The sequence below is a fragment of the Littorina saxatilis genome, linkage group LG3, assembly GCF_037325665.1.
Source record: "Littorina saxatilis isolate snail1 linkage group LG3, US_GU_Lsax_2.0, whole genome shotgun sequence".
NCBI lineage: Eukaryota > Metazoa > Mollusca > Gastropoda > Littorinimorpha > Littorinidae > Littorina > Littorina saxatilis.
The window spans coordinates 9,223,656-9,234,511 of NC_090247.1; the positions used below are offsets into that span (position 1 = coordinate 9,223,656).

At 42.5% G+C, this 10,856-nt stretch overlaps 1 protein-coding gene across 1 annotated transcript in view; it reads left to right on the forward strand.

Annotated features, from left to right (window-relative positions):
- Positions 1 to 10,856, forward strand: part of LOC138961550 (phenylalanine-4-hydroxylase-like) — a 28,838-nt gene extending 17,982 nt beyond the window's left edge. Inside the window, exons 7-13 of the mRNA XM_070333209.1 lie at positions 1,482 to 1,627; positions 2,471 to 2,606; positions 4,813 to 4,939; positions 8,041 to 8,136; positions 9,559 to 9,692; positions 10,042 to 10,157; positions 10,660 to 10,856. Coding sequence (XP_070189310.1) covers positions 1,482 to 1,627; positions 2,471 to 2,606; positions 4,813 to 4,939; positions 8,041 to 8,136; positions 9,559 to 9,692; positions 10,042 to 10,157; positions 10,660 to 10,703 — 799 coding nt within the window. The 3' untranslated portion in view covers positions 10,704 to 10,856. The remainder of the gene's footprint in view (positions 1 to 1,481; positions 1,628 to 2,470; positions 2,607 to 4,812; positions 4,940 to 8,040; positions 8,137 to 9,558; positions 9,693 to 10,041; positions 10,158 to 10,659) is intronic.

Genomic DNA, 10,856 nt, shown 5'->3' on the forward strand with positions numbered 1-10,856 from the left:
TTGTACAGCGAACCGCATAATAACAAGCATATAAAGAGACCTGGCCAAGTAAGCTAACCCTTCTTTAAAGGCACAGTAAGCCTCCCGTAAACCATCACAGAGCTTCCCGAGCGTCTAAATACAGTACAAGCATACTTCCATTTGAACGCTCACCGAACGGGAACATCCTGGCTGCTTTCTGTCGAGCGTGAGACATTTTCCAAGAATTTATTTTCGTGGACTTGGCCCTGAAGAACAATGGCGCCTCGTTTTTGCGCTAGACCTAACTTTTAAAATCTAAATAATAAATTGACAGCTTGTTACACAAACATTCTTTAATCATAAAAGAATTCGTTTTTCATCAAGACAAGATCAGAACAATTCGAAGTTGTGAAAGTTTAAAGAAAGAAAAGCCCGGAAGCAGGGTCACGCAAGGGTCGTGGCAGACGACGGTTTTATCAGTGCAAATCGCCGTTCCTCTCAACAGTCAAAAGCCATCGCTAGAGTTCTTGTGAACCACAGCCGTTGTTTCGTGCATAAAAAACGTGCTATTCTAGATAAGCTCACGTCGAGTCGCATTCAAATGACTAACTATGACGACTGCATTGTGAAAAGGGAAAACTGGATCACACGGGTTCACGATGGCTCAGGGGTAAGATAAACCACGCAAAAATAAATTCTTTGAAAATTGTTCGCTCTTTACGGAGGGCACCTAGGATGTTCTCAGTTGGTGAGTGTTTAAATGAAAGGGTGTTCGTACTGTGTGTAAAAGCCTGACCGTATCTGTGATGGTTTACGGGAGGCTTACTCTGCCTTTAACCCTTCTCGCATGCTGTCGGAAAGTTGCGGCTCTTTGCATGTTGAACAACCCATATGACGTAGAGCAAGTGAGATTTGATTTCAAGAAACCTGAGAAACACAGAGTTTCTGGGAAGGGAACCCCGAATCCTTACGTCATACAGCCGCGTCAAAAATCAACGGTTTCAAGGATAATCGCGACCATGTCGTCTGTCAGATATCCCAGCATGCTAGATACGGGAAAACCTCCTAGGGAGTTATCTAAAAACTGAGACACAACGCATCAACAACAGTAATGGCTCTTTCATGCTTCTGGTTCTGGAGCTGGTTTCATGGACTCGTGGTGGGCACTCTGACAGTCGGACCTCCGCTTCGTCACTACGGTTGTCTGAACGTGGTGGTAGGGAAGGAGAACTAGATAATCGGGAAACTCCGCGTGCAAAAAGGCACTGTTGGCCGACTGAATTTATTTTCGTGAAAACAGATTTTGTTGGATTACTGCATTTCATGAAATGTCTCTTTTGAGATAATAAAGTATTATTGTATTGTATTTTAATTGTATTGTAATTGTATTGTATTGTATTGTTACGTATTGTATTGTATTGTATTGTATTATATTCACTCGTTCAAATGCGGTTGACCAAATGTGTTACTGGCCCAGGACACCAGCCCCAGGTGTCTAACAATTACCCGTTTAATCTCAGGACGACAATCTACACCGAGCTGACTAAGCTGTACCCCAGCCACGCATGCCGAGAGTTTAACGAGGTGTTCCCGCTGCTGGTGGAACACTGCGGATACAGGCCGGACAACATCCCTCAGCTTCAGGACATCTCCGATTTCCTCAAAGGTATGAAGAGGGCCGGGTAGCTCAGGTGGTAGAACCCTGGACTTGTGATCCTAAGGTCACGGGTCCGCATCCGGGACGGACACGGGTCAACTTTATGTGCAGATTCAGACACGGCAAACATGTCCCACCCCCATGTCACCACAGTGGTACGTAAAAGACCTCAGTCATTCTGCCATAAGTGCACGTGGCTGATACCACTTTAAACAAGCATACGTCTGTGTTATCTAAAGTCGGGGTAACACCCAGGAACATGCCCCCAATGGTTTCACCGTGAGGGCGTAAAACAAACTGTCACCATCAAAGGTATGCAAATGGTTATGTGTGTACAGCACCGGATAGACATAGTTCCAGATTTCATCGGTGACATGTACAGGAAGCGCCATGGCAGAGTTTGGATGGGTTGGTAGAAGACTAACAGGCAGTTTGGCTGCGAGAAAGATACGGCACTTCAGAAATGTCCCAAGGTTTGTGGAGAGTAATCGATGGAGGATGCGTTTTCCTTCTTTCCTTCCTTTCTTCCTCTCTCCCTTCCCTCCCTTCCTCCCTCCCTCCCTTCATTCCTTCCTTCCTTCCCTCCTTCATTCCTTCCTTTCTTTCTTCCTAACTTTCTTTATTCCTTCCTCCCCATTGTAATACATCACTGAAGCATGACGCTATGTCATTCATCTTCCCTCCTTCATTCCTTCCTTTCTTTCTTCCTTTCTTTCTTCATTCCTTCCTCCCTCCCTCCCTTCCTCCCTCCCTCCCTTCCTTTCTTCCTTCCTCCCTTCCTTTCTTCCTTCCTTCCCCTATTCTCCCCTTTGCTTCTGAAGATTGTTTCATAAAACTGTGCGTTGTGGTCAGAACGCACTGGGTTTCAGCTTCGGCCCGTGGCAGGGCTTCTGTCGGCACGAGACTTTCTGGCGGGCCTGGCGTTCCGTGTGTTTCACTCCACGCAGTACATCCGTCATGGCTCCAAGCCCATGTACACCCCGGAACCGTGAGTGTAGCGTTCATTTATTCTTCTGTAAGAATTTTGAACAAATGAAGCAGGGAAAATATGAAAAACAAAGGGAAGTAAGCGCTCTAAATGCAAACGACTTATGCCATAGAGTAAGAGGGAGTTATGCATTGAAAGGAAAAAGCATACGACATGTGCCATAGAGTAAGAGCTAGGAGTTATGCATTGAAAGGAAAAAGCATACGACATGTGCCATAGAGTAAGAGGGAGTTCTGCATTGAAAGGAAAAAGCATACGACATGTGCCATAGAGTAAGAGGGAGTTATGCATTGAAAGGAAAAAGCATACGACATGTGCCATAGAGTAAGAGGGAGTTATGCATTGAAAGGAAAAAGCATACGACTTATGCTATAGAGTAAGAGGGAGTTATACATTGAAAGGAAAAAGCATACGACTTATGCCATAGAGTAAGAGGGAGTTATGCATTGAAAGGAAAAAGCATACGACATGTGCCATAGAGTAAGAGGGAGTTATGCATTGAAAGGAAAAAGCATACGACTTATGCCATAGAGTAAGAGGGAGTTATGCATTGAAAGGAAAAAGCATACGACTTCTGCCATAGAGTTAGAGGGAGTATTGCATTGAAAGGAAAAAGCATACGACATATGCCATAGAGTAAGAGGGAGTTATGCATTGAATGTAAAAAGCATACGACATATGCCATAGAGTAAGTGGGAGTTATGCATTGAAAGGAAAAAGCATACAACATTTGCCATATAGAAATTGGGAGTTATGCATTGAAATGAAAAAAGCATACGACATATGCCATAGAGTAAGAGGGAGTTATGCATTGAATGTAAAAAGCATACGACATATTATTATTATTATTATTGTGATCATTTTATGCGCCTAATCTAGATATAGCCCTAGGCGCTTACATATTAATTTCTGCCGTTTGAAATGGAACTTTTTACAGACAGACAGACAAACAGACATTTTTTACACACAATATATAACGCATTCACATCGGCCAGTAAAGCTCAGTAGCCTATTAGGCGAGCATTCACCTTTCACGGCCTTTATTCCAAGTCAAACGGGTATTTGGTGGACATTTTTATCTATGTCTATACAATTTTGCCAGGAAAGACCCTTTTGTCAATCGTGGGATCTTTAACGTGCACACCCCAATGTAGTGTACACGAAGGGACCTCGGTTTTTCGTCTCATCCGAAAGACTAGCACTTGAACCCACCACCTAGGTTGGGAAAGGGGGGAGAAAATTGCGGCCTGACCCAGGGTCGAACACGCAACCTCTCGCTTCCGAGCGCAAGTGCGTTACCACTCGGCCACCCAGTCGACATATGCCATAGAGTAAGTGGGAGTTATGCATTGAAAGGAAAAAGCATACAACAGTTGCCATAGAAAAAGTGGGAGTTATGCATTGAAATGAAAAAAGCATACGACATGTGCCATAGAGTAATTGGGAGTAATGCATTGAAATGAACAAGCGACTGTTATCCTCAGTGAGGCTGAAAGTCGCTTGTGCAGTTCAATGCTTGTTATTCTCTCAGATTCCAGGAGATTGTTTTTCGTATAACTCTCACTCCCTCTGTTGCACATGTCGTATGCTTTCAGAGCGCATAATTACTTCCCTTTGTTTTTCAGATGTATCCTTTTGTAGATATTCGTCGGCGGAATATCTAGGGTGTGAAAAAGAAAGAACTTGAGAGGAAGGATTTGTGTGTGCATTCCTGGGTGTTTCATTTCTCAAGTTTTAGGGGTGTGTATAGGTTTCACTCGATGTGTTTGTTTGTTTGTTTGTTTGTGTGTTTGTGTGTTTGTGTGTTTGTGTTCGCATATAGATCTCAAGAATGAACGGACCGATCGTCACCAAACTTGGTGAACAGGTTCTATACATTCCTGAGACGGTCCTTACAAAAATTGGGACCAGTCAAACACACGGTTAGGGAGTTATTGCTGGATTAAAATTCTACAAGGATTTATACAGAAACATATTCATGGTCAAAGGGAAATAACCTTCTCAGTTGGTGGCAGTGAGAATGGGTGCAGTGAGAATGGTTATTTCCCTTTGACCAACGGGGGTGTTTTTCCTATCGGAGGAATTTCTTGTTTTCTTCATCTTTAAAATGAATGTTTCTTACAAGTGTCAGGACCTATTTAGTGAAACAAAATTAACCAACTTTCGTTCAGCATAATACTTGACCCATATTTGTTCATGTTGTCAGCGACGTGTGTCACGAGCTACTGGGTCACGTGCCACTGTTTGCTGACCCGTCCTTCGCTCACTTCTCTCACGAGATCGGATTGGCCAGTCTGGGGGCCCCGGATGACTACATCAAAAAACTCGCCACTGTAAGCACCCATTTGCATGCTGGCGTTTTTGTGGATCTTTATACGTACATGTATATGGAGGTCTCCCTTTTGCGTACTTCGGAGCGGTGTCACGTGATACGCAGAAATGGGTTGGAGGGCAAGAAGCGGAACGGCTAGTAGCGTCAATGCGCCGCTCGATGATTCGGGAGTGTTTTAATTGAATAATGTCAAAATCAGGAACAAAAACGGTCGACCAGCCAAAAGAGAAGTACATTACATCATGGAGTGACGTTGCTAAAGTGCGATACTTGGAGAAATTGACCGAAGCTCTTTAGTTTCAGATTACATATAATTTCTGCTTCAGTGTGTGTGCACTGATGAGTTTTCATTTTGTTATTATTCAAGAACTTGTAGTTCTATTTCTAACTTTGTATGTTTATGTGTGAAGCTCTTTAGTTTTAGATTACCTATTATTTCTGCTTCAGTGTGTGTGAGTTTTCATTTCATTGTTATTCGAGAAATGGTATTTCTAACTTTGTATGTTTATGTTTGGAGAAGCGATTCTTTTTTCCTTTTTGGGATCAAGTCTGGTGTCTGCTTTAGTGCTTACTTTGATATTACCTTAGAACATTTATTGTGAACCTGTAAATGTGTAATGTGTGTGTGTGTTTTTTGTTCTTCTTTTTTATTTTTTCTATTTCGTTTTACTTTAGTGCTGCTGAAGACAGTAACTAAAAATTTCCCTGAATTCAGTGTTACGTGTTTTTTGTTTTTAATTTTTATATATATGTTGACAATGACAGTTCAGTTAAATAAAGCGTTGAACACATTATATGTATTTTAATTTTTACCAATCTGTCACTTTGTGAATGTGAAGCTGGTGTGAGTGTGATATTTAACACATTACTTTTGATTTGTACCTAATCTCTGCCTTTGTTAGCTCCAGTAGGTGTGTTTTCAACAGTTTTGTTCAATTTTGTGAAACGTTACTGTTTTGAGACAAACCAGACACATGTTTTTCTGTTTAGGACAGCTGGGCTCAACATATTAACTTTGTTGACTAAACAAAGGAGCCATTACACAGATACACACTCATTCTGACAATCACTCACCAGATTCTTCACAATTAAGAAATGTCTCAGATAAGACACACGCAAGCTTTAAAAAAAAGTCTTAAGAACAAAAACGTTACTGCAACAACAATGTATTTATTAGTTCTTACTAAAATCACATGCTTCAATAAAAAAAAAAAAGCATAAACTGTACAGACATGCTAACCAGCACTGATTAAGGCACACACTTGGAGTCAAAAAGCTATGGCATCAACATAAGCAGTGTTGAATCTGTTTCAAATTGCACACTTCAGTCAAAAAGCTATGGCATCAACATATGCAGTGTTGAATCTGTTTCAAATTGCACACTTCAGTCAAAAATCACATGTCTGACAATGAGTGAATTAGTGTTTCCAATCAATGAACGGTAACTGTTTACATATAAAAACTGACAAAAAAGTGAAAAAAAAGAAAAGAACTGTACACACACACACACTTGGCATCAGATCTCAAAATCAAATAAGGAATAGTGTTGAGTCTTGAAAATGCTTTGAATTATACACACTTGAGCCAGGAAGCAAAAAAAGGAACTACACTCATGCCAGCCAGCACAAGTCATACAGATACTGTACACAAGTCAAATCAATACTGTGTTTCAGGTTTGGCATCCACATAAACAGTTTTGTTTCTGTTTTAAATCACACACTTGTCAATAAACTATACAGACATGCTAACCAGCATTGATTAAGGCACACACTTGAGTCAAAAAGCTATGGCATTAACATAAGCAGTGTTGAATCTTGTTTCAAACTGCACATTTCAGTCAAAAAGCGAGTGAATCGGTGTTTCAATCATTAGCAAAATTAATACTGCTGTTGAGGTTTGGAATCAATGAACAATAACTGTTCACACATCAATACTGTCAAAGTGTAAAAAGAAAAGAACTGTACATGCACCCACATACTAAGCATCATATCTCAAGATCAAATAAGGAACAGTGTTGAGCCCTTGAAAATGTTTTCAATAATACACACTTCAGTCAGAAAGCAAAAACAAAAAAGTAACTACACACATTCCTGCCAGCACAAATCATATAGATACATAAGTAAAATTAATACTGTTTTTCTGGTTTGGCATCCACAGAAGTTATGTTTATGTTTTTCCTGTTGATTTTTTTCAGCCACGCTCTCCTTCTTTTCTCCAGTAAATCTTGGTGTCTTCCTCCAGCGTCGACTTTCGGAATTCTGAAAAATGCAAGAGCATTTTCCTTGTTGCTTCGGCTTGTGCAACCGATTATGCAACAAGTATTCACCATTTTGAATGAAATTTAGCCAAATCGTCGACGCAAATACGGAATCGCCGCAGCGAAACTTCGCGATCGGCACCACGCTTCCATGTTTTCGCTAAGCGGCGCGGTGGCTTCTTGCCCTCCAAGCCCCGGTGCGCACGAAGTGATGACGTCAATAGGGAGACCTCCATATATTTATATATAATATCTCTTTCTGAATTAATTAAATAAAATAAGAGAAAGAAAGAAAGAAAGGAAAAACCCATCCAAACGGAGTTACAGGCAGAATGTATTGTTTGTTCATGTGTGTGTGTGTGTGTGTGTGTGTGTGAGTGTGTGTGTGTGTGTGTGTGTGTGTGTGTGTGTGTGTGTGTCTGTGTGTCTGTCTGTCTGTCTGTTTGTTTGTGCTTGTATGATGTTTGGTGTCCCTGCGTTACTCAGCAACTTCAAATGTTAACTATGTTCATTCAGGAAATGCCCAGACTCTTTTACCAAAAGGCCGTACAATTATTAACATGTTATTGTCGACATCTGACAATATAACAATCAACATGATTGTGTGTTGTGTCGACAGCGGTACTGGTTCACGGCGGAGTTCGGGGTGTGCCGACAGGGCGGACAGAGAAAGGCAATAATATAACAGTCGTCATGATTGTGTGTTGTGTCGACAGCGGTACTGGTTCACGGTGGAGTTCGGGGTGTGCCGACAGGGCGGACAGAGAAAGGCAATAATATAACAGTCGCCGTGACTGTGTGTTGTGTCGACAGCTGTACTGGTTCACTGTGTGTTGTGTCGACAGCTGTACTGGTTCACGGTGGAGTTCGGGGTGTGCCGACAGGGCGGACAGAGAAAGGCGTACGGCGCGGGACTCCTGTCCTCCTTTGGGGAACTGCAGGTAGGCTGTCAACACTGACTGAGTAGTGATTTTTACGTCCCCTAAGGATCAATTGGCCAATGTTGGGACAGGTAGAGTTGGACAAAACACAAGACAGACATGCACAAAAAGAACACCTATGATCGGTGTTATTGAGGTCTGACGAATGACGTATCACAACGTGCACGGTCGTCCTTGGCTGTCAAGAAAGCCGCGGGCGCCGCCGCGATCATTGCGCAGACGACACTTCTAGACCGCCAATATTTTTTGTGCGCATCACGTGCTCCACATAAATCGGCCGGAAACCGTTGAAAGCAATTGGGAAACCTGGATAGTTCTGGAAAGTTGCTGTGGCGGTATTTCAAAATGGGGCTGAGAATGGATGTGTGTGTGTGTGTGTGTGTGTGTGTGTGTGTGTGTGTGTGTGTGTACACGTGTGTGTACACGTGTGTGTGTGTGTGTGTGTGTGTGTGTGTGTGTATATATATATATATACTAGATGAATACCCGCTTCGCCGAGTACGGCTGTGCCGGGAAGAAGTCGAGCCGAATACCCGGCTGCGCCGGGGACCCGGCTATGCCGACAACGGAGGAAGGGAGATAAACGCGGCTGAAAACACTGGAGACGATAAGGAAGAGTTACTGGGAATGGATCCAGAGAAAAACCAAAATCGGTTCAGCGCTGCGCGCTGAGAGCACGTGTTGAAATATCTCATCGATGAGATTGTGTCCGGGGTGTAGCTGAATAGTCGTATATATATATAGATATAATTATATAGTAGATGAATACCCGCTTCGCCGGGAAGAAGTAAAGCCGAATACCCGGCTGGGCCGGGGACCCGGCTTTGCCGGGTATACGCCGGCTTTGCCGGCTCACCGCACGAAGGAAGGGACATAAACGCGCAAAACACTGGAGAAGATAAGGAAGAGTAATACACGGCTTCGCCGGAACAGTGACCTTCTAAAAATAGTATAACGGGAATATGGATTGAGCGTTGTCGACAGTGACCTTCTAAAAATAGAAACGGGAATATGGATTGACGCCACACGAAGGAAGGGAGATAAACGCAAAACACTGGAGAAGATAAGGAAGAGTTACTGGGAATGGATCTGGGAAGATGAACAGAAAAACCAAAATCGGTTCAGCGCTGCGCGCTGAGAGCACGTGTTGAAAATTCTCATCGACCAGGTTGTGTCCGGGGTCTACCTGAATATGCCCACCAAATTTGAAGCAGATCCATCGAGAACTTTGGCCGTGCATCGCGAACACACAGACACACAGACACACACACAGTCACAAGTCGTATATATATATATATAGATATGTTTGTGTGTGTGTGTGTGTGTGTGTGATGCATGTGTATGTGTGCATGTGTGTGTGTGTGGTTTTCTGAAATAAATTCTTTGCCTTGCCTTGCCTTGCCTTGCAATGTTGGTGTCCAGTACTGTATGACGGACAAACCCGACGTGCGTCCCTTCGAGCCAGCCACAGCGGCGTTAGTGGAGTACCCCATCACTACCTTCCAGCCAATCTACTTTGAGGCCGACAGTTTCACTGACGCCAAGGACAAAATGAGGTGCAGATAATTATTTGATTTGTTTAGAGACAGTGGGCTCAGGTGGATAATTGCATGCGACGAAACTATATTGTACGTACTGAAAAGATCCTGCAAATATTACAAAGAGCTTAGCTAGATTGCATGCGATGAAACTATATTGTGCAAGAGTTACATTTTTTCGATTTATTTTTTCGAAAGTATAGAATTATTTCTGAATTGATTTTTCAAACATTTTTTTTACAGATTTGTTTTAGTATTGACTGATTTTTTTCTGAATTTGTTTTCTGATTTTTATTTTCAAATTTATTTTATTATCATTATTTTGTTGGTTGTCCATTGAAACTATTCTTCTTCTGGTCATTTACAGGTCTTTTGCGGCCACCATCCCCCGACCTTTCAGTGTCCGCTACAACCCTTACACCAGCAGTATTGACGTCATCGACAGCAAGGATGACATCGCCAACTTCGCGCGTGACATCAGAGGTGGGCTATGATGCATCACTTGCGTCATCACGTTTTCCCTTGCATTTCTCACAGTGTTATGGCAACTCGCAAAATACATTTTTTTTCTTTGAAGATTAATAAAACAGATCAATGCATATGTGACATCCTTTGAACTGCTGAATTACCTTTGAAGTCGGAAGCAGCGCATGACTTATTTTAATCAGTGGTTTATAAGAAGAAAATCCTTGTCGCTGAACTCGAGGCGAATATTCCTGAGAGCTTTCAAGTTTTTTTTCTTTTTGTCTTTTTTCTCTCCCTCTTTTATTCTTTTCATTGCGGCACGATCTTGGATACAAGCGTCTGAGCGAAGATGCATGTGCCTGCGTGTGTGATTGCGTGTGTGGTTGAGTCTGTCTGTCTGCCTGTCTGTCTGCCTGCCTGCCTGCCTGCCTGCCTGTCTGTCTGTCTCAGTGTCTGCGTTGCGAGGGTTTGCGTGGTTGCCCTTGCTTGAAGTTTTAGTGCTCTGCAAATGTTGTTGCAGGTGAGATTTGTCTCCTGGAGGATTCCCTGCAGAAAGTGAACTGAACACAGCAGAGACAGTGAAAACAAGTGTCTGTGACGGAGACTTAGACACGGCTACTTCTGTTCCATCAAGGGACAGCCTGCTTAATCCTGACAAACTGAAAATATATGTTATCTTGGACTCGTTCGATTTAAGAAATGTGCATGGATTATTAA